At 44.2% G+C, this 23,582-nt stretch overlaps 1 protein-coding gene across 5 annotated transcripts in view; it reads right to left on the reverse strand.

Moving 5' to 3' along the window:
* Positions 1 to 23,582, reverse strand: part of LOC147428350 (cilia- and flagella-associated protein 251-like) — a 235,631-nt gene that overhangs the window by 69,474 nt on the left and 142,575 nt on the right. For 4 of the 5 annotated variants that reach the window (XM_086496909.1, XM_086496907.1, XM_086496905.1 and 1 more), the window contains 6 exons: positions 13,334 to 13,488; positions 13,084 to 13,185; positions 8,191 to 8,247; positions 1,646 to 1,714; positions 1,498 to 1,563; positions 1,299 to 1,382 (listed from right to left, as the gene is read on the reverse strand). In XM_086496909.1, the coding sequence (XP_086353035.1) occupies positions 1,299 to 1,382; positions 1,498 to 1,563; positions 1,646 to 1,714; positions 8,191 to 8,247; positions 13,084 to 13,185; positions 13,334 to 13,488 (533 nt within the window). The remainder of the gene's footprint in view (positions 1 to 1,298; positions 1,383 to 1,497; positions 1,564 to 1,645; positions 1,715 to 8,190; positions 8,248 to 13,083; positions 13,186 to 13,333; positions 13,489 to 23,582) is intronic. The other variant, XM_086496906.1, reaches the window with a different exon arrangement.

Genomic DNA, 23,582 nt, shown 5'->3' on the forward strand with positions numbered 1-23,582 from the left:
ATACAGCTACCGCCTCAGAAAATAGCTCACGTAACCATTTTCGAAAGAAAGTGTGTTAGTGTGGCAAGGCAATCCCAAAGGTACTCTCAAAAAAATGAAGAGACAATTCAAGGCTTATAGGGTTGCCCAAATTCTAGAAAAATGTGTCCAAATCCTCAGAAACTGCGCTTTGCATTTGCATCAATGAGCGCCAGTGGAGAATCCACCAGAAGCATCTAAAAGACTGAGCAAGGAATGCCACACCTCAGTCCAGATACTTGCTAGGGTGTAAGTTGCAGAGGAAGTTTCATTACTAAAAGCACTCAAGCAACAGGCAGCCTTCCATAAGATTGTGAAGAACATCTGATTGCTGGACCTTGTACAAAGGCCAGAATTCAGCGAGTGAATTATATCCAAGTAGCCACCTTTTGAAAACATTATGACTGTGTCCTCAACCTTGCCCCTCTAAACACGGTGAAGGGCTACATATTGCATAACACAGGGCATCCCAGGTAACACATCCAGAAAGAAGACCTCCTGGAAATGAGAAGGTAGAAAGCTCTCCATATAGTGTGAGCTAAGGGCAAGACCACAACCAATACATATATTATGGCAGCAGATACAATTAGGGTTCATGTCCTGTGCACATTGCCCAAGTGCCTACAATTAACCCTAAGTGAGCTAGCACACACATGAATCTTTTGCCCCAGTTCTTTTTCCAGAGAGGACAGGTTTGATTATGTTATACTAATAACAGCAAGGTGCAAACAAAACATATGAAGGTTCTCCAGATGGTAGAGATACATGTGATAGTAATCACGATCAAGGAGTCTGCTCCCATCTAAGGCTACCAAATGCAACCACTCATTTCATCTGGGAAAGAACAATGACAAAGTTGTCCTGCCCTTGAAGAACGGTCAAAAGGTAGAATGACTGCCCTAGCATAATGATCTCTCTCGAAATCTCAAATAGGACATGCTGATAATAGGACTTCCCTTCCAATAACAATCTACCAGAGATGCACTGTTTCTATGGATGACCGCATCTTGGAGTTCTCATTCACAGACTCCTATTATGACTAAATTTTCATTCAAACATCGTGCGAATGAGTGTTTTTATATATGTATGTGTGCATACATGTACGATGCATCACGAATGCAGGTAATCGTGTTGCCATGGGTGAGATGCGGGCACTTTTGAGTAACTCGATGGCCTGTGCAGGACGAGGCTGACTGGAAATGGAGTGAAAAAGGCCATAGAAAAAAGAAAACACGACTGCAGAAAGTAAAAGAAAGGGATTTTACGCTCTTCTCTTGTACCTCAGATACGAAGCAGCTGACCAATGACACTGCGAAGCTTGCATCTGCTACTGCCAACAATGACTCATCACTGGCAAATTCTAACTGCAAGAAAACAGCACAACAAGACTTAAAAAGAACAACAGTGATGTGCAAATATCGCCAAATCCATTTTTTTTGAAGAAATATTTCAGTTTTTGTGGAGATTGTAAAAGAATACCTTTGTGATACCTGATCTGGAGATTGCAATATTTTCTATATCTTGTAACAAGTTTGCATCTATAATCTGTCAGATAGACAGGTAATTTGAATATCAAAATTCCAGCATATCATAGCTACTCAATCAAACTTGAAATCTCCTTTACCACCTTCAAGAATCCGTTGAAAAATCCGCACGCAAAGACCAATCCAGTGGGAGAGTAAGCAATAGTCTCTGCCTAACAAAACAAGGACATTATTATCGACGATGATGAGGTGCTTAGAGTCAACTGCAGAAAATTTTATAATGGAATTACGTTGACTTAACCAAGAATATCCCACGTGCTATCTCTAAGAACTGAATCAGAAAACAAACGAGAACATTCTAGTGGCATTACTCGGGTAAATTTCACCAAATCACATGGAACACTACAACAATATGTCAATATGGGCTACAAGCAAGATAGCAATTCTCTTAGGCTGGAAGTGAGGAGGACCATAAGACTCATAAAAGCATGCACCTTTGAAGCTGTCTAAAGGAGCCACAAAACTAAAGAGACAGGTTAGCAAGTGCCTAAATAATGTCATTGGTCCAAAATCCCTCTAGAGCAAGAAAGTCTAATTGTTAAGACACACAATCTTGTCTACCTCAGTGTCCACGGTATGAGCGAAACAGATGCTACTTCGCAAGTATACAGTGATGCGGTGACCAGTCCGAGATGGGTTGACACAGTTGGATTTGCACACTCCGTAGAATGACTTCACAAAACACCCGGCAGAGGTCTTGCAAACTTCAAATTATTATGCTTTTCCACATAGTATGCCATCTACTAAACCTTCACAATGTACCGCCCCTCACAATGGTTGGTATGATGAGGAATGTAGCGCAACACGAGCATGCCTACAATGTGAGATGATACTAGGTGTCCACTGTCTGTACATACATGTAGGCTCGTACCCATTCTCACCAGCTTATGCAAAAAAAGAGGCAAGAATACTTGGCAAGAGTGGAGGTAGAGATGCATCAATTGTTCTTGGGACGGACAATATGAGGCAATGGAGAAGGTTTCACGAGAGCCAAACATCAATACGGATTATGCACCCAATATGTGGAATGAGTTTACTGGAATGCTATATGGTGCTCCAAATCAGAAGCCTATGTCCCCTCCATCAATCTCTAGGCCAAATACATTGCAATTACAGAGAAGAAAGGGAAACATGCTACAGGGAAATTAAAAAATGGGAGATCCCACCATCGTGACGGTCTGGTAGTGGAGCGTTTTGCACATGCTTGTGAAATGCTTGCACCAGCATTGGCTCACAATAAATGCAGAGACCCACTAGTTCCAAGCAACAACAGGTACATTATTACTGGACATCTACTAGCAAAAATATATTGATCTATTGTAGAGTAGGCCTCAAGCAGTTGGGCAAAGAAGCATGGCATGAGATCAGTGGGTTATGGGTTCAGACAAGGATACACTACCCTAGATCATATTGAGAGCAATCCTGGAGGAAGAGTAGATCTCCGGAAAGCATATGATACTGTACCAAATGCGAGACTAATAAGGAGACTACAGGATAATGGGGTTCCTGAGGAGATAGGATGGAGCATTTATGCCCTATAACAGATAGTAACGGGAAGATTGCAAGCCCCTAGCAGATGCACTTGGCAGAACCATTGGTGTCAAAAGAGATGCCCACTTTCACCTACAATTTCTGGGCTCTACATACATAAGGTCCCAGCACATGTTCGAAAGAGCAGGGGCAGGAGCTAGATAAGTTCCGTATGCTGCTGATGTTGTACTTATATCAAACTTACCCAAGGAATTGCCAAGACCATTGAATGCATTGCACGCCTGTTGCACAGATTGAGATTTAACGGTAAATCTTCAAAAGACCAAAGGTACGTTTTTCAACACCTCAGCTGCTTGGGTGAAACATTTGCGTATTAGATGACGTTTGGTGGGAGCAAGTGTAATCTGTGAGATAATATGTATATTTTGCGGGATACCCCCCAAAGGGCCACAATTCTCGTGGATGTCTCTTGCTCGCACTCGGGGTTGTTCTCGTCCGTCGTACGGTTCGTCCTGTCTGGTGTCGTCCCGTCCGGACGTCCCGTCCGTTCCGTCCCGTCCCGTCCGTTCCGTCCGGCTTTTAAAAAAAAAAAAAGTCCGTTTGACCGGCTTAAAAAACGTTGACTGCACTTTTGATTGCAAGGAATTTACGTGACTTTTTGGCATAGGATCCCCCCTCTCACCTCCCACATGCCTTGAGCATTGCTTTGGATTCCATTAGCTCCTCTCTCTGCCTCTCCCTCTCACATTGCTTTGGATTCCATTAGCTCCTCTCTCTCCCTCTCCCTCTCTCTCATTGCTTTGGTCCTTTACCTTGGATTCCATTAGGGCCTAGGCTCCTCTCTCTCTCTCTCTCTCTCTCTCTCTCTCTCTCACTCTTATCTAACTCTCTCTTGTGTTCAAGCCTCAAGGGCAAGTGTGTACACTCTAAATCTATATAAGGATGCCCTCTTTCTCTTCTTCTCCATTATGTTCCAACTCAAGGCTCAAGCTCATGAGTCATTCTCAAGCTCTCAAGCTCTCCATTCCTCCATGAAGCAATCCTCCATAGCTCTCAAGCTCTCCATTCCTCCCTCATAGCTCTCTATGAAGCATTCCTCCATTACCATAGCTCTCAAGCTCTCCATTCCTCCCAAGCTCTAACCTCTCCATTCCTCCCTCAAGCTCTCCATTCCTCCATGAAGCATTCCTCCATAACTCTCGAGCTCTCCATTCCTCCCTCATAGCTCTCCATTGGCATTCAACTTTCAAGCTCTAAATCTCTCAACTTTCAAGTGTTCTATCATACCTCCCCCTCTTCATGAAGCTTTTGAAAAGCATTGCCGTTCCTATGAGAGAGTGAGGGACAAACGACACGTTTGTAGGTGGACATGCAAGTATTGTCCCAAGATCATGACCTCCTCCTCCACTCGACTCATCATCCACTTGAGGAAGATGGGAGGTGAAGCCGGTCCATGTCCCAATATACCCGACGACATTTTGGAAGAGTGCAAGAAGAAGTATCTTCCTTTGAAAAGGCGCAAGGCGGGGATGAAGAGACCCCAAGAGGAGATAGTGGCGCCCGACATTGATGTTACCGACTCGGAGGAGGATACAAGCGGCCCTTCTCCCTCTACCTCCATTGCAAGCGGTGACGTGACGGCAAGCTCAATGGCTACCAATAAGAAGAAGGCATCGGCAAGTGCTAGTGGCCGTCCTCCAAAGCAAGCAAGGCAAGCCTCTCTCTCGCAATCGGTGGGTTTGAGCTCCGGCCCATTGTCTTTCCTCAAAGAGAGACAAAGGCTTGCGGACATTGAGATTGCACGCACCATCATTGAGTGTAATCTTGCTTTCAACATCCTTCGACTAGAGCGGTGGAAGAGGATGGTGAAAGCTATTGCGGCCGTCGTTCCATGTGAGGGGTGGACGGGTCCATCCTATGCGGACATGCGCACCAAGAAGCTCGACGAAGAGCGGGCAAGAATCGACAAATCCCTTGAGCCCGTGCGAGCCGGATGGGCAAAATATGGGTGCTCCATTCTCTTCGATGGGTGGAGCGATCGTAAGAAGAGGGGCATCATTAACATATTCGTGTCATGCCCTCTTGGAACCTACTTCTTGAGAGCGGTTGATGCGGGAGCAAGAGGCAAGAAGGTCAGGGGAAAATTCATCTACAAGCACATCAAGGCGGCAATAGAAGAGGTGAGAGTTTAAGTTGTCCCCTCTTCTTGTGCAATGTGCATTGTGCAATGTGTAGTATGTACTTACTACTTTTTGCCCTCTTGATCAGTGTTCTAAATTTTCTCTCTTTACTGTAGGTTGGGCCCGAAAATGTGGTGCAAGTGATCACCGATAATGCATCCAATTGCACTAGCATGAGCCGACTACTTGAGGCCGAATACAAGAACATTGTATGGACCCCTTGTGCCTCCCATTGCCTCGATCTTCTCATGGAAGACATAGGAGAACTAGAATGGGTGAAGGCCATTCTCACCCAAGCCCTCACTATTGTCAACTTCATCAATGCTAAGGTGAGAGTACTTGCAATTTTTCGCACGTACTCCGACAAGGAGTTGAAGAAACCCTCGGCAACACGATTTGCCTCTATGTGGCTTCTTCTTGAGTGCCTCTACGATGTCCAAAACAAAGTGCAAAAAACCATGGTGTCCGATGAGTTCAAGCAATGGTGTGATGGAGAGAACTCGGCAACCTCACAAGAGACAAAGGCCATCCAACGGCTTTCCCTCAAAGAAGAATTTTGGGAAGAGGTGGCCGTGACCGTGGGCGTGAGATGGAGGCTACCACTCCTACAACCTATGTGCGGCGAGGCTCGGGAAGCAGCTCCATTGCGGCGGCCTCTGTTTAGGAGGATGTGCCTATTCATAGATCCAACACTATGGACCCTAGAGAGCCTGAGTATGACGAGGAGGGAAATCTCCTTAGTGAGGGAGATTATGACACACCACAATCCGATTCATGAGAGGATGAAGATGAAATCAATGAGCATAGCTCACAAGAGGAAGATGATGATGATGATGAGAGCGGAGAAAGCTCTTAGACTTTAGTCTCTCATATCTTTTTTGACCCTACTTCCACTTTTTGCACGATTGAGGCTTAAAAGGTTTACTTTTTTGTATCATCTCGATTATCAAATCTCAACTTAGCTTTTTGATTTATGACATATGTAATGTGAATCGCAGTTCATACCCATGGTGTCTCATTGTCTTGATTCTCAACTCTTGAGTGTTGGCACTTGGCACTTGCAAGTTGCATTCTTGTCCAATGTGATAATCAATTGTCTATTTGTCCTAAGTGTAAAATCTAGGGTTAAGAATTGCGTGTTTTTATTTTTGAACGTACGTAATCATGTCATACGACATAAAATTTTCTAGTTCAATGAGTATCGTACGTCTTCGTACGTGGAAAAAACGTACGTGACCGTACGAGACCACCCTGCTCGCACTTGCATGCATGTACAACACTTGGTGCCATAAAGAGGTAGTGTGCACATTTACAATTCCATGAGCAGCATACCAAACTGTGTCTTTTTTATACTAAAGATACACCCACACTCTTGTGTGCGGCAATTATCTTGGGACAAGGCCTTCACCATACAAGAAGACACGGCTACTAGCGCAGCATGATGGACCAGAGAGGGAGCAGTAGGATGGCTGGGAGCACATGGAGAGACCATTGGTCATAATGATATTATGTATGATGAGGACAGCAACTAAGGTGTTCAAGGTCTTATTCCAAGCATTGACTTTGTTCCACAAGTTATGGTAGCTCCTTTGAATACATATCCTGAATAGCATAGACATCTTCCATAGAGTTAGTAGCTAAGGGCAACAAACACAGCTGGTATGCACAGATTAGCACTTGGATGAACCTACATAATATGCAGATTGATAGATTTTTCCCCCTTTGAGTACAATTGAAAGCTCAATTGATCAGAGTAATTCGAGCAGACATAATGGAAAGGGAGATAGAGAGGACCTCGATTAGACCCCTTTCCTTTATGGCACGAGGATGGAACATTACCAGTCACTCTCTACAGCTCTCTACAGATGGCTTCATCATCTGACTATCGCATGGAGTTTGCAAAGCTATTGGCTAGGTATGTACCTCATGACATCAGTTGAGGATAGACTCTGGTGACAAACAGAGGGGAGGGTATAGAGACACAGGATCAGATATGCCAACCATGTGAGAGGGAAAGAGATGACCTGGATTAGACCTCTTTCCTTCATGGCACGAGGATGGCACATTACCAGTCACTTTCTACCGCTCTCTACAGATGGCTTCATCATCTGACTCAGCTGCATGGATACCCAGCTATCGCATGGATTTCGCAAAGCTATTGGCTAGGTATGCACCTCATGACATCACCTGAGGATAGACTCTGGAGACAGACAGATGGAAGGGTATAGAGACACGGGATCAGATATGCCAACCATGTGAGAGGGAGCCAATGACGGAGGAATATTACATTTGCAGATGTACGACGTAGTATGACATCCAAAGAGAGATAACCATGGTTTCTTTCGCATGCAATTTAAGGATGAGTTGCTTTCTCTTGGAGCTCCAGAGACTTCACCAGCCAAGCCCTTCTTGGCACGGCACAACCGCCGACTTCTTCAGCGCTGCTCGTCATAATGTAATCTTTACCAAGCATACTATCTTAAAATGTTCTTGAATTGATCGAATTCTTCCCAATTTTAGGCTCAAAGTTGCACACTCAACCTCAGGCTTTCCCACCTTGGTTGAATAATGTCCCGTTTTTTCTTGCATCATTAACTTAATTTCAGAATTCTTCTCCCCCTACACATCATCCCCTCTCATTTGCATCTCCTTTTTCCATGCATCTAACTTTTGCTCCACGAGGGTTTGCATTTGAACTGAAAGGCCAATAGCATTTCGAAGGTACTTAGATTCCCATATGAAAGTGTATAGACTTTGTTCCCATGGACCATTATACATACATTCAAACATTCAAGTGGGGTTTGGTGCTCAAGCTACCCCCCGCTTGCTTCTAATAAGTGCAAACAGCTGCCTTTCTATTAGCGCATGACCATTACCCACATATTCATTTAAGGCAATGAATTATGCCCTTAAACAAGAATTGGGAAGATTGCATTGGTGGCTAGAAGATAGCTTACTGGAATTTTTGAGAATTCCCTTTGTGAGCATAATCTTCGTGTGTTGTAGTCATGCACCTGCCACCACATCCACTAAGTAGCTGGCAAGAACTATCTTTCAGCAAACAAACTCATGATGAACAAAAATGGGTCAAAAAAAGCCAGTTGTTTTCATAAACTTTTAGTTACTTATTTTTAGTGACAAAAACATCTCTACTTTCTCTAGACTTCTCTACATGACAGAATCTGAGGGCATGAATGTGAACTTCTGGACTAAGAAAAGAGATTAAAAAAAAAAAAGAGGACACAATAATTTTAAGCAAAGAAATCTTATGAAAAAAGAATCATCGGATATAGAGGTTTAGATTATTACATTGTTGACTAGAAAGGGAGAAAAATGCTAGAAATTTTGTTTGCCTTCATCAAGTGCTTTATCTATAATTAGCAGGCCCATCCCACCTTCTACACCTCTGCCTCCTGATTGTCTCCTACCTTCTAACAGACCAAAAGAAAAAGGTCTTCATGCTTCCTGCATAGCTATTGACTTAAATGCTTGAAGCTGGGTCATGTGCCATATTTTTTTGGATGGTAAGCCTTCTATGATACCTGAGAGGAGATGCTAAGAGAGCTGGATGTTAGTGATCTAGAATTAGCCAAGTGCTCACAGGATGTGGTGCATAATGAGTATGCGAGTTATTTGACAGACATGGGGACTGCACATGGAATGGCCATCGTGAATGGCCTACAAAGATTTCCAACAGTGAATGGGTTCACTTGTTTTCCTCACAGACATGGGGCTAGCACTGTGGACTATGTTATGGCTCAACCCATTTTTATACCATCTATTCAGGATTTTACAATTGGCCCCAGGCCTGTTGGGGTAGCAATAGATCACGCCCTCCTCACATTTAGAGTTTCATTCCAGTTTAGCACAGCTCCGTTGGTCCAGGCATTTACACATACTAGATACTTTTTTACATCGGAGACTGAATCATTCTAGATGGATAGTAGTTTCAGATGCCTAGCCACAAAGGAACCGGGACACCCAATAAAGTAACTTACTCAGATATTGACAGACTTTACATGATGCAACAGCAGACATACCCACACACCCAACCCAGGCGAAGACGACGTTCTGCGAGTATGCCCCAAAATAGCTGGTATGATGAGGAGTGTATAAAGACGAGAGCCGCACTCCAAAGCGAGGTGCTCCTGGGAGCGATAACTCACAGACAGTCACAGATAGCCTTCCGGCGCCTAGTGCGATGGAAGAAGAGGACTTATCTTGCTTGGTTAGAGGAGGAATTGTACAAGCTATTCATGAGCCAGGACTCGGGCAAGGCATGGAGATTTTTTCAGGAGCATTCTCCCCCATCGGCTATCACATCAACCGAGATTTGGAGCATATATGCAACATCTCTTTACACTATTCCACGGCAGCAATCTCTACCCGACCCTCTACAGCCATGCCCATAGACATGCCCTTTCTTTACCGCTGAGCCGGTAAAGAAAGCGATTGACAGGATGAGGAACAAAGGATGAGGACCAAGAGAGCATATGATCATGATGGATTGATGGAAAATCACAGCTCTTGCACAGATGTTCAATCGAGTCATATGTGAGGGTTTCCAGATACTTGGTGCATGTCTACTATTGTGCCTATCTTCAAGGCAGGATACCCCTTCATACTGGGGAATTACCGTACTATCATGATTGGGCACACGCTAGCTAGGTTGTATATATCCATTTTTGAGCAACGGCTGAGTAGATGGACAGAGAGAGCATGCATTCGAGCATTAGGCCAAGCAAGTTTTAGGAGGGGTTTTTCTACTCTTTATCATACATTGACACTCAGAGCTGTTATTGAGGAAATCAGATCACATGGTAGCAGGATTTATTATACCTTTATGGATTTTCGCAAAGCATTGAGAGCTGGACTGATGCAAAGACTATAGGAGATGGGAGTATCCACAGAGCTTCTTGCAGACATGCACTTTCTTTACCGCTGAGATGGTAAAGAAAGCCATTGACAGGATGAGGACCAAAGAGAGCATATGATCATGATGGATTGATGGAAAAGCACTTTATACATGCTAGAGATATGCTTGCACAGCTTCTTGCAGTAATGTTCAATTGAGCCATGTGTGAGGGTTTTCAGATACTTGAAGCATGTCTACTATTGTGCCTATCTTCAAGGAGGATACCCCTTCATACCGAGGAATTACCGTACTATCATGATTGGGCACACGCTAGCTAGGTTGTATGTATCCATTTTGAGCAACAGCTGAGTACATAGATAGAGAGAGCATGCATTCAAGCATTAGACCAAGCAAGTTTCGGGGGGTTTTCTACTCTTTATCATACATTGACACTCAGAGCTGTTATTGAGGAAATCAGATCACATGGTAGCAGGATTTATTATACCTTCATGGATTTTCGCAAAGCATCGAGAGCTAGACAGATGCAAAGACTATAGGAGATGGGAGTATCCACAGAGCTGATCAGGGGAGTCATGGCTTTATACAAGACAGTCGTGAGGCAGGTTCGTACTTCCAAGGGGTTATCTGAGCATATTCACTCCACTGTTTGAGTGAAACAGAGATGGACACTCTCCCCTACATTATTTGGTTTGTATGTAGATGAGGTCTCAGATTACATTGAGAGGGGAGGCGACAGAGGAGCACAAGTTCCATAGTTACCGGGGAACGCCCCCTAGCCCCCGTTCTGGCGTTCCGGCGTTCCGGGGGGGCAGTTCCCTTCCCGAACGTTCCGAAACGTTTGACGTTCCGGGGAGGTAGTTCCCTTCCCGAACGTTCCGAAACGTCCCGAAACGTTTGACGTTCCGGGTGGCCAGTGCAAACCGGAACGGCCGTTCCGGAACGTCCTGAACGCCCCCAAAACGTTCCGGAATGCCCCTGGAACGGCCAACGGCTACAAACAAATTTGGCAAAAATTGAAAAAATTGAAGTAAATGTTTGGGCTTCTTTTTGAAGCGTGCAAGGCCTCAAGGACTCATAAAATGCACCCCCCTCCCCCTTTCTCTCCACAAGCTAATCCTCAAGGCTCAAGCTCTCTCCCTCTCACACTCTCAAGATCTCTCCCTCTCAAGACTCACTCTCTCAAGGCTCAAGGCTTTAAGCCTTCAAGCTCTCTTCCTCTCCCTCCCACTCTCTCAAATCTCTCCCTCTCCCTCTCTCTCTCTCGAGTCTCTCCCTCTCTCGAGTTTACTGGGTACCTATTGTATCAGCTGCTACACCCACGTAGTTTTAGATTGTAGTAGTAGTAGTAGTATTTTGTTCCACTTCTAGTTCTTTTCTAGTTCTTTTGTACCCAGACATGGTATTAGATTCACTATTTTGTAACTGATTGGTCTCATAGGTCATTTTGGCCTTTTGAAGACGTTAATATAACATTTCATTTCATTTCATTTTCTCTCTCTCTCTCTCTCTCTCTCTCTCTCTCTCTCTCTCTCTCTCTCTCTCACATCATCTAGTCATAGCAAGGTTGAATGGTCTTCAAAACGAGTTTTTTGTGAGTATTAGAGTCAAAGCACTCTAATACTCCTTGTATTTAAACACAAGAAGCTAAAAAATGCACTATTTGGGTGTTTTTTATACCTCCCGTTCCACGCCGTTCCCGTTCCGAACCCCTAGCCGTTCCCCCGTTCCGCGGGGATCCCATCGCTGTTCCCGTTCCGCGTTCCGGGTAACTATGAGCACAACAGCCCACAGCTAGCAGGGACCTGGATCTCATTACTACTGCATGCAATTGATATTGTGTTGATCTCAGATTCACCAGTGGGGATGCAGTGACACTTGGATTCATTGCACACTTTTGGCATCCACGAAGACAGCTTTCTACAAAGAGAATCGTCTTCACCTCACAGAGGATAGATATTTGATTAGACCTACCTCTATGGACACTTATTTTCCCCATAGGATACTATGTGCTATTGGTCAGATGTGCACATCATCAGATCAGCTAGAGATTGAGACTGGCAGATTCAGGAGAGTACCAGCAAAGGCCAGGATTTGAGCCAGAGACATAGTTACATCACATGTCATTGTCCAGTATACTAAAAAATATGAGTCCGCTTTCACTGTCTATTCAGAGTGCTTTGGACCACTAGCTAGAGTCATGAGATATCACTATTAGAGATACCTCGGGTTTGTTTTTGGTAGAGCTGCACAGACATAGGGAGAGTCTCTTGAGGAGATTAGATAGTGGGAGACATTCACAAAGGGAGATCATTGACTTGTTTAGAATAGAGACTCGGAAGTCAGATGAGCAAGCTTCATAGCAGACTTCAGAGTCCACCTATACCAAAGGTATATTGACTGATAGAGCCATTGAGCTTGGGAGAGTTAGATGCCGAAGTCTACGAGGGCCACCATGACATCGACGGAGGCTCCTGATGGATCAGGACTATTCTAGCACACCATGGAAGACATCCAGTACGACTATTTACGGAGGCGGACATTGACGATGCTCTTCAGCAACCGATGCAGTACATCCTCGAACAGCACTTGATGCCAGGCATCCTTAGACACTGATGTTCATTTAAGCTTTTATTTTACTTCATTTTATTTTGTACCCAGACATTGTATAAGATCCACCAAGATTGCATCAATTTGGTCTACTAAATCATTTTGGCCTTTTGAAGATGTTTAATATAGCATTTCATCTCATCACGAATTCTGAGTGTCAATTCACACGTGCATTCTGGTACTGTTTTTCAGCGGATACTATGTCAACAAGGATGCGCTTTTGTTTTCACATATACTGCTCTTCATTATCTGATATGGAAGAAAAAGTTGAATCCTCAATTCCAATATTCTTGCATTGAAATGACTGCACATAAAGATGAAAAGGTTGTAGTGTGTTGCTAAACACAATTAACACAAAATTACTGACCTGAAGAAGACCATCTGCATTGATGATCCCAAAGTGTGGCAGCTGAGGATGTGCAGAAACACATTTTATTGTCTTTGGTACAAAGTCCAACAACGACTCTCCCTGTAACCAGGAAACCAAAGAGAGCCGGTGATCAGTTACTGCGACTAGTCAAGTCCTCACAAAACATCTGCAACCATTTAGTAACTCATTGATTATGAAGCAAGGAAGTATGCAACCATATCTAGAACCAGGAAAAAAAAATGTGTACCTTATGGTGCAAAGAACCTGGCGGCTCCTCAAAAATGGCAGCATCCAAGAGAACCACATGGCCCTTCTTTGTCCCAACAACAAAAGGTGGAACCAGAAGAGTTACTCCTGTGGTCTCTTGCTCCATAGCAGAGAATGATAAGGAGGTGATTTCTCCTGCATACATGTGACTTCCAATGAGTACTGCATTAATATATCTCAGCCTTTTTCTATAGAAAGGAACAAACTACATACTTTTATAAGGAAAATACAAAATAATGTAACACTGAAGAAAAGTGAAGCATATTGGAAGGGAGTAGAAATGGTTGAGTGGAGTCAACATGAAAATGCATACCCGCATATGCTGTCCCTTCTTCATCTCACTTACATTGGAATGCACTAACCAAGTCTCAGTAAAGTGCTGTTTCCACTGTTCTTTTCTTCCAAAGAGAGCGACATTAAATGGCTCATTCTCCCCAAAAAATTCAGAGACCAAATCAGAGACCACTCACTCTGATTGTGCTGGAAACTTAGTGGGCTCTTGTTTGTATGGTCTGGCATGCCAAAGGCACCAAGCAACATAAATGGTGCAAACAAATTGTGATTCCAGCTTTTAGTCTTACTCCCTAACCAAGCAATTTGTAAAAGCCAAAGAGCCTGAGACCTGCGGAGAGATAGATGCCAACAGCATGACAGCGTCCATATGGGGCTAAAAGCTAGACCGGACTAGTGGCTGAGACTTCATGGGTTGAGCCATTGCCCAGGACAAAGAAGTTGTTAATCCCTTACTGATAGACAGTTGAGGCAAACTGCCGGAGTATCTCCTCGGCAAAAACTTTGAGGGAGGCCTTCTTGCCATCACCCATGTACTTTATCCCACACCCTCCTATCGCTCTACGTTGGGCATATATATTAATAGCAAACAGCATTTGGGGATACCTATAGCATTGAAGCTAAGATGCATGGGCAAAGGCTTACACAATGTTGACATTATTAGCCCTCCTGCGGGCACTGCAAACTTACAAACACGTTCTTTCCTATTCCACAATATGCAGATACAGAAATCATTGTACATTCTCTATTGTCGCATTCGCCAGGTTGGGTTCTCCTGAATGTTTACATAATCTTTCCTCTCCCAATACACAAGTTTCACTCTGGGTAGATGGGCACGTCTACTATCAACCTGATATGTAATGTGTGCCAATGCTCGTAAAATCTTCTGTTTGAGAAGCATATCCACTAACATGAGTCACTTTTCCAAAAGATGATAATTCCTTGCATAGTCCCTAACATCTCCATCTAGGTCAACTCGAATGAGCTAGTCATTTGACAGCTATTCCAAGTTAGAACTTCAGAGTAGATGTCAAATCAGATCAGTTCAGATAGGATGAACAGAATCAGACTTCAGATGAACAATCAGAAAACTAGAGAATAGAATCAGATGTTGGACAACAAGACAACCAGAACTGATATGATTGCTAAGTCAGAAGTACAAATGAACTAGCACTGAGTGTTGCTTTACAAGGAAGTACAAGAATTCCCAAACAACAGAGCTCTGCTCAAGACTAGCCAATAGATGGACCCAAAATGAAAGTAGTTGGTCCTATTTATAGGTGCCCGTACTGATCCTAACCGTTTGTATAATTACCTACTGGTAATTACTGCCGCTACTGGTAATTCTACTGTATGTTGGCGCTTTCGTAGAGCCGATTCCTGCTATCTACATCCTCCTCCCCTTTCTTGAATTTTATCATATTTTCAAAATTCCATATGCTCTTGTTACAGGTTTGGACACTCCAAGCAAGAAATCAATAGCAATACACGAATAGAAACTGCAAAATCACTGAACTTGACGAGAAAGAGAAAAAAAATTTGCTTGCAATGCAAAACGCAGAAATCCGTGTAGCTTGCCATGTCAGCATCAACAGCGCAAATCACAGAATCCATACAACCTGCCACGTGGCACAACCAACGCGATTTACAGAAATCAGCCTCAGAGTTCAAGCTTTCGATTTTTAGGGTTTTATGGCGAGGGGTGCTTCACAAGCTTTTAAAGTTGGTGGGTTAAAATTTTAAAATCCTAACCCTTTTATAGCCCACCCAGCCACAACTTCTTCCAACTTCTTCTAGGTTCAGTTTCTCTTGTCCACTCAACCATTTCTCTTCCAATTGGACATGCCACGTCATCACTTTGTGACAACTGCTCTAATATCATCATTTGTGCTTGGGTTTCCCTTTATTTGCAGCCTTCTTCAACATGCCCTTTGGTACATCTTGGGGTGGCATCTGAAGAACTCCTGGTTGAGCTTAACCTGAAGAAGCACTAGAAGCAGCGTTCTCTTTCTGAATCAGTCTATAAAAGGCTTCTTGCTCCAGTTCCTCCCTTCGCTCTGTCCGCATCTCCACGTCATATGGCATGAGAGCATTCAAGGTTTTTGTGTCAGTGTAGACAGTAAGAACAGGCCTTCATCGGGCATTGCTTCATAGTCAGGTTACCTAGTCAAATCTAGCAGTTACCAGTTGTAATTATCGTAGTAACTATGCAATACACAGTCACTTAGAGTCCAGTCCGGGTACCTATAAATAGGACCCACTACTTCATTGTACGGGGCTGTCATTCCGTAGACTAGAGCGAGTCCTTGTAATTATTGACCAATTGCTCAGGAAGGGGAGGAGACCTAATACAATATTCGCGGAAGACAAGACCGTATCAGCACCATGGTTGAAGAGTCGGAGGAGGGTTCTGATGGTGGGCTTGATCTCAAGAATGAGGAGACGGACGTCAATCATGGCCAAAGGGATGTTGATGGGCTTAAGGGCTCTTATCACACTGTTCAATCACTGAGAAGACATTTAGAGTGTTGAAAGACGCTCTTGCTCACAAAGGTCTCATAAGGCCGATAAGAAGGACAAAGGGAAGGATCGGACGGATGGTAGTGATGATAGCAGATGAAACTGGAAAATAACACATTGGAAGTCGGATAGAAAGGGTGCGGACACAGCGACTCAGACAAGTGACCAGTACAATGATAGGTAGGATGCGTTTTTACATAGATCATTACAATAAACATAGAACCTAGAGAAAGGAAGTCAGGTTAGAAGGAAAAATCAAGACACATGGATCATGAATCACATTAACAAAGATCCAGACATGGTGAGCAATCAAATGACCTAAAAACTGCTTTTCGAATCTTCAAGGATGGGAAGAAAGATGACCCAATATCCATATACAGGCCTTCGAGCAATATGCAGAATTGAAGGACATCGATGAGAATGAATGGGGAGAATCATTTCCACAAACCTTGAAGGATGAAGCAAGGAAGTGGTATTACCACTACCCAGCTTGCAAGTTGAAGACATGCAGCAAGTTAATCAAGGCATTTTGTCTGGAGTACATTGATAATAGAGGAGATGAAGACATATTGTGTGAACGGGATAAGATCAAACAAGGTAAGCTATCAGTCAGAAGTTATGTCAAGAAGATAAAGGAGCTTACCAAGCAGCTGAATGAACCTCCTTCAAAAAAAAAAAATGCAAGCTTGGTTTTTGAGTGGGTTCATAAGTAAACAGCGCAGGGAACAACACCAACAAAGAATTTCAACGATCTAGTGCGAAGGGCGTTGAAGCTAGAGAAACAGGCCAAGAAGGAGAAGGGCCATAAGGGAAGAAGGGACTTGAGTGACAGCGAGTCATCAACGGAGGAGTCGGAGTCCAAATCCAGTTCAAGCTCAACTGAGATTGAGTCAGATGATGAAGCAAAGAACAGGAATAAAGGGTAGTGGACGAAGAAAATTGAGGCAATGTCCAAACAAATCGCTAGGATGTCAAAAATCACACCTTCAGTGGGCAAGGTAGAGACCCGGTGTACAAGATGCGAGTCAAAAGATCACAGGTCGCCGAGTGCTGAAAATGCATGTACTACAAAGCATTCGGTCATTTATGGAACAATTGCAAGATCCGAATCATTCAAAGCAAGGAAAAGATTTCTCAGTGATCTCACTAACAAACCCGGAAGTATCAAAACAGGATGGAATATCAGGTGCAAGAGAGGAGAGGCCAGTATCAGTAATGGGCCTGGGAGAGGAAGGTATCAGGGTACAGCTCGCAGGGGCCGAGGTATGGCTGATTTTGGAAGGAGAAATTTTAGCTGCTACACTTGCGGAAGTAATGACACTTGGCAGCCTAGTATCCAAGCAATGTGAATCCAAGCAACCGACCCAATTCCGGTGAAAGTGATCGCCAAGAGTGCTAGAAGACTTAACCAATGAGCCAGTTCAGAAAATGAAACAAACCGAAGAGGCTCGGAGATGGGAAAAGCATAGAGCTATCTAGAAGGCTAACGGAAAGGCTAAGGAGGTTGATAGATGGCACGAGCAGAGGACTCTAGCAACCAAGATCACAAAGGATTTCGCTAAGAAGATGCCGGAGTGACCCGAGTGTTCAGTTGGCAAAACCATCCAAAGACTGTTGCCACAACTTTCAAAAGCTAAAGAGAGCAAGTTTATAGAAAGTGGATCTCGTAGGGATGAAGCTGAGAAGGAAGTTCAAGAGTCAGTCAAGGCCTCAACGGAGTGCCTGGAAGAAGAGGTACAGCAAGCCAAAGCAGACTTGACCGAGGCTGACAAAACAGATCTGAGGACGAAAAATGCTTAGAAGAAATCTGATTCCTCACCAAAAGATCAATCAGCCAGTAGAAGGCCAGCAGAGGCATGGCACTGCGAAGACAGCCATTCAAAGGGAAGGTCCTCCAACTCAGAAAGAAACTCTTGCTATGGCAAGATGAAATCTATGTTAAGGTTTGTGAGAGGATTTAGAAGCTAACCATAGAGTTAGATTACATTAGGCGGACCTTGCTAGAGGCTACAAAGTTTATCAGAATGCAAAGAAAGAAAGCGTCAGACATAAAGCATGATGAAGTGTCAATCATCCAGATAGACTAAAAGATAAGAAAACAATGGGAACCATTATCAGGTGTCATATTGGATGGCAAGGCATGATGAAGTGTCAATCATCTAGATAGACTAAGAGATAAGAAAACAATGGGAACCATTATCAGGTGTCATACTGGATGGCAAGGCAGGGGTAATCATATTGGGAGAACATGCCCCGACAGAAGCTCGGCATTCAAGACATGAAACCAACACCATTCACAATAAGGATGGATGACCAGAGAGTTGTCCAGGCCAATGCATTGGTAGCAAACCTACAAATCAGAGTCCCAAAAGAGAGGTTCAAAACCAACTTTCTGGAACTGGATGTTCAAGGAGCATATAGCATGATATTGGGTCGGTCTTGGCTCTGGAGCGCTGAAGCCATTCCTGACTATGCAGGCCAAACATTGACAATTCAAGGACCCAATAGACGCTCCAGGTAAAGACAAACAACACCAGAAGCTGGAAGAAATCAATGCATCTAGAAAAACTGTGTAGGAAGTATGGTATGAAGAAGATCCAGCGGATGCTCGCATCAATGAATATATTTCCTATTGCAGACTTAAGCGCGGTGCTATTGGATCGGAGGCAACAATACCTTATTACCTAGAAAACTTCATTGAGTCCAACCTTAGGGGAAAGACCGGTGACTCTGGATGGAAGGACTCCAAAAGAATCGAAAGGGTCAACCGAAGATTTCAAGTCATAGGAGGGCTAGAGGCAGTTCTCTTGTTCAATTCATGTCTGTGTACTTCCATTTCAGTTTCTATTTGATTTCTATGTTGTCTGAAGTTTGAACATGGCCCTATATTTGGTCTGATAAATAATTCCAACTATCCAACTTGGAATAGCTGTCAAAAGTGACCAGCCCATTCTAGTCGAGGTCGTAGAGGGTCTTCTTGCCTTTAGTGAGCCTCGCCTATGCTAGCTTATGACATATGGAAGCTGTGTGTATCCACCCTGTTGGATCTGGTTGATTTGCTTTGATATGGGCTTCGAAGAGAACTTCAGCCATCTCTCTGAACTGGGATTCAGAGCTAGCTTTTTTGGCCAATCACTTTTCAGGAATCTTCGAGGCTTCTATTGACAACTGCAACAATTTATTTGTATACTTGATCAGCAGACTAATTTAGCCCCGCCATTGATTTATCATACCCCTCAAATTGCCCGAATCATCTTTCAATTTAGACACTGTGCTTTTTTGTTATGTTTCATTGAGCACAAATTTCCAAGCCATCGACAACACTTTGCTCTGCTCATACCATCTGGGATCTGATCTACTATTATGACGTATCTCAACTAATCAGCCAGTTCATTATAACTGAGATGGAGAGTTGGATAGAATCTTGGTAGCTCTTCATCCTTCATAGGGATCGCATACATCAATACTAGTGAGTCTGGTACTGCCTCGATGTAGTTGAGGACGGCCTGATTCTCTTGTTGCATCATCTTCCTTAGAACCCTCACCAAATGAAAAAGACTTTTTAGAGCATTCTTCTGCTCTCAGAGGGTCATCTGAGTCCTTGGGCCTCGAATGTTGGACAAGTTGTTCTCTAATAGAGTTGTGACCTTGTAATCCACTGGCTATCTACATCTTCACTAATAGTGTCTTGATCTCAGTTCTAATGTCCTGTATACATTTGTATATTGGCTTTTTTTCCGATAGCATTTCCAATTGAAATCCCAAGTTGTGGATGCTCATTGTAGTGAGCTACTTATTTGAGGATTAACCAGAAAGTCATCTTGTGTCAACACAAACTCTGTTATCCTATTCAACACTTGAATGGCATTTGGATGTGCTGGCAGATTGCAAGTTTTCTGCTCATGGTAGCTGGTGATTGTTCACTGCTTGATCATTCCCGACATACAACATTTGGTATTGCCCCAGAGCCAAGTGGACACCATCATCCTATAGAAAGGTTTGGATCTGAAATGCTTTTTCTCTTACTCAGACTAAGACATTGGTTAGAGAATTCAGAGCTATGGTCTGAGTCTGGCTCTATCAGCAAACCTTTTCCTTTGTCATTACTTGTAAACATCCTCAAATGTTGGGTGCCAGGTTGTTGCTCTGGAGGTGTCTGTTCATGTTCTCCTTTGGTCTGATCAGTAGGTTTGTCAGGTATCTGTTCCGATGGACCTTGAGAACTTCCCAGGTTCTGACTAGTTTGATTTCCCTCTTGAGTAGATCCAGGAGCATTAAAGGGGTCATCATCATCCTTCTTCTGTGATGGTCTCTCATCTTCTGCATCTTGTTCTTCTTCTTCATCTTCATTCTCATAATCTTCTACATTTGTAGTCAAATGCTCTATGAGCGCTTGGTTTGCTAAAGCACTAGTATAGGTGTAGCTTTTCTCTTCTAGATCATCTTTTATAATGATTACTGTAGCAGGCTACAATGTCACTTTCATAGGACAATTAGTACAGTTTGGACTTTACAGTTGGTCTTTGGTCAGGTCTGGTTCACATTGGACGGACTCGCTGGCAGTGAAACGTGGCACGGATACGATGGTCGAGTGGACATCATGGCCAGGTCACCACCACCACTCAGTGGAGATAAGACTTAGATGTTGACATTTATGAGCCGTTGGTGGCTCTTTATGGTTGTATCTATGAGTAGTAGTGGTTGGGTCACGATTTTATCTTTTACGTAGTCGTCTAGAGTGAGTCTATACACACAACACTGCTTCACCATCCCTGCACATCTGAGCCTCGACACCCCATTGTAACTGTGAGTCCTGGGCTGGAGCTGGGTGTGCTGCCACGCCAGAGTCTGTATCAGTTCTTTGAGATAGTCGAGTCATATGTTGTGGTCTGTAGTTGTGTCTCTGTGAGCTCAATTGTTGTCTATTTGTTCCTTTGTTTTCAGTCTGTTTGAGTGAGATTGTCACGCACATTGCACTTAGGAGCACCCACTGTAGAGAGCACGACACACTATCCGCGCTACAGGCATAGTCACAAGGGATGCATTCCGGGACGGGGGACTGGGGACGGGGCTGAAATGGATTTTTAGTGTAAAAAAGAGAGCGGGACGGCAAGTGGGGACGGAAAAGTGGGGACGGGAAGCCCGAAAAAGGGCGTCCCCTGTTACTATGGCTACAGGTGCTCATGGCTACAGGTGCTCTCATTTTGGCGACCACGGTGGGATCTCAACTGAAGTCTCACTCTTTGTGAGGTACAGATCTTGAAGCTAGTTGGGTCTATCTAGCTTCGCCTACCTTGCCTTGCATTGGTCTCCTCTCGCCTTGGTCCAACTGGTCTAGTCCTCTCTCGCCCTAGTCTCCTCTCGCCCTAGTCCAACCAGCCCTCGTCCCTGGTCTAGTCCTCCTTGGTCTAGTCCTCCTTGTCCCTGGTCTAGTCCTCCTCGTCCCTGGTCCAGCCTGGGTCTAGTACTTGCCTGGTCTAGTAGAGTCTAGACCAGTCTTCAGCCTGTTAACGATTTTCGTGCCCAGAGCTTAGTTGGATTGGTGGTCACTGCATGACACATACAAGGCGGTCAATCGAGTGTCAAAGCACACTACTGAGTCCTCTGAAGTACTACAACAGAAGACAACCTTTGGTACCTAGTAGAAGTCCACCAACCTAGTCACCCAGACCTCAACATACGACATCACCCATTCCTCCATCCGGTTCCACATCTTCCCGATCACCTTCCCCACTAAAACCCTCTCCTATTCTGTTACAACAGGCTATTGAGCAACGGGCTCTTAAGCAAGGGGCCATGGAGGCGTTGGCTAGTGTTTTGGCCAAGGTAAACATCAAGTTCCCTACCTTCAAAGGACACTCTTCAGAAGATGCTAACGACCATGCAAAGAGGTTTGTATCTCTCTGTAGGGGTCGTGGTCTTAACAGAGAAGATGCTTATTTCGTACTCTTTCCATCTACCTTGGATGGCTTAGCAGATAAATGGTACAGCCAGTTTGCAGAGAACCATTTTGCAACTTGGGCAGCCTTAAGACAACAGTTATGTGCAGCATTCAGGCCAAGTGACTACTAGGAGAAGGTTTTGAATGAGTTGGCCAACATGGTGCTCCAACCAGAGGAGACTTTTGTAGAGCTTATAACTAAAACCAAGTCTCTGGTTGCCAAGCTTCCCCAGCAACCCGGTGAATTTATGGTTAAGGAAGTGGGTGGAGAAGGCGCTTCCCAAAACTTCTCAGCAAAAACTCTGAGAGAGTCTCAGACCCGACGCCATTCTGGAGGAGTTCATCGCAGCTTCTACTAGGTAGAGAGAGCAAGGAAGCTGTTCAACAACTCTCCTCGCATAGAGACCTCCTGTGTGTCTTCGGAAAGTCCTGCCAATCCATTGACTTCTTTACGTAGAGAACTTGAAGCCCTAAAACTACAACGCGCTCTTCAAGAGGAGAAATCAATCTCTCTGCCAGGAGAAACCACCACATCTTGAGGCTTTGGATCAAATCAAGAGAGAGCTAGAAGAGCTCCGGTCTTAGCAGGAGACTAAGGCTATGGTATGGTGCAGCTCGTGTCGCTCTCCAGGACATCCTCCACAGGATTGTCCTCTTCGGGCTTATTGCCACTTCTACGAAAAGTCAGGGCATGAAGACAAGGATTGCTACTATATCAAGGGATTGCGGCAAATACAACAAAGTCTAGGTCCTTCTCTCCAACAAGGGATAGCACCTGCATCCAACATGGTTTCAGCTCCTATGCAAGGTATGCACAACAGCTTTACATCCCCAACCTTTTATCATGCTAGTACTCCTTCAGTTCCCCAAAGCTTCTACACTTCAGCATCCAACCCCATGGAGCAAGGGCCGAGACCACCTCGTCCCTCCAATAAGCCATCTTTGTGCTATAGGTGCGGAGAGTATGGACATTATCACAGCAAATGTCCATTGCTAGAAGGGTCCCCTCCTTGCCGGCACTGTCCAAAAGCTAAGGATCACTATAGTAAGGACTGCCCAAAACAACGTGCATCCACATTTGCAAGCACAAGCCAAAACCAGCAGGAGTTTACATTCCCAAAGCTTAACCTCATCACAGTAAGCACCATTCCACAAGCCCCGCCTTCCACTCTTGTAGTTGCCTCTCGAGATGGGTTGAAGCAAGTGGAAGAGCCGGCTGGTGTGCTCACACGGGCACAGAGAGCTGCTCTTGGTCTGAGCCTCCCTGGCGGTCCAATTTTTCATCTCCAGTCACACAAATGAGTCAAACTCCCTTAGTAGCTGACAAACTAGCACGTAGTGCCAAGAGCCAACATACCTCTCTTCTTTCAGATATCGATGGTGCTTTCATGGAAGCACTAGAAGACTTGAAGAAGCTTAAGATACCAGAGCAAGATCTGATCAAAGGAGAGAAGCCTACAGCAGAGTCTATCTTGAA

The sequence above is a fragment of the Adiantum capillus-veneris genome, chromosome 23 (assembly GCF_014529385.1).
Source record: "Adiantum capillus-veneris isolate H3 chromosome 23, ASM1452938v2, whole genome shotgun sequence".
Classification (NCBI taxonomy): domain Eukaryota; kingdom Viridiplantae; phylum Streptophyta; class Polypodiopsida; order Polypodiales; family Pteridaceae; genus Adiantum; species Adiantum capillus-veneris.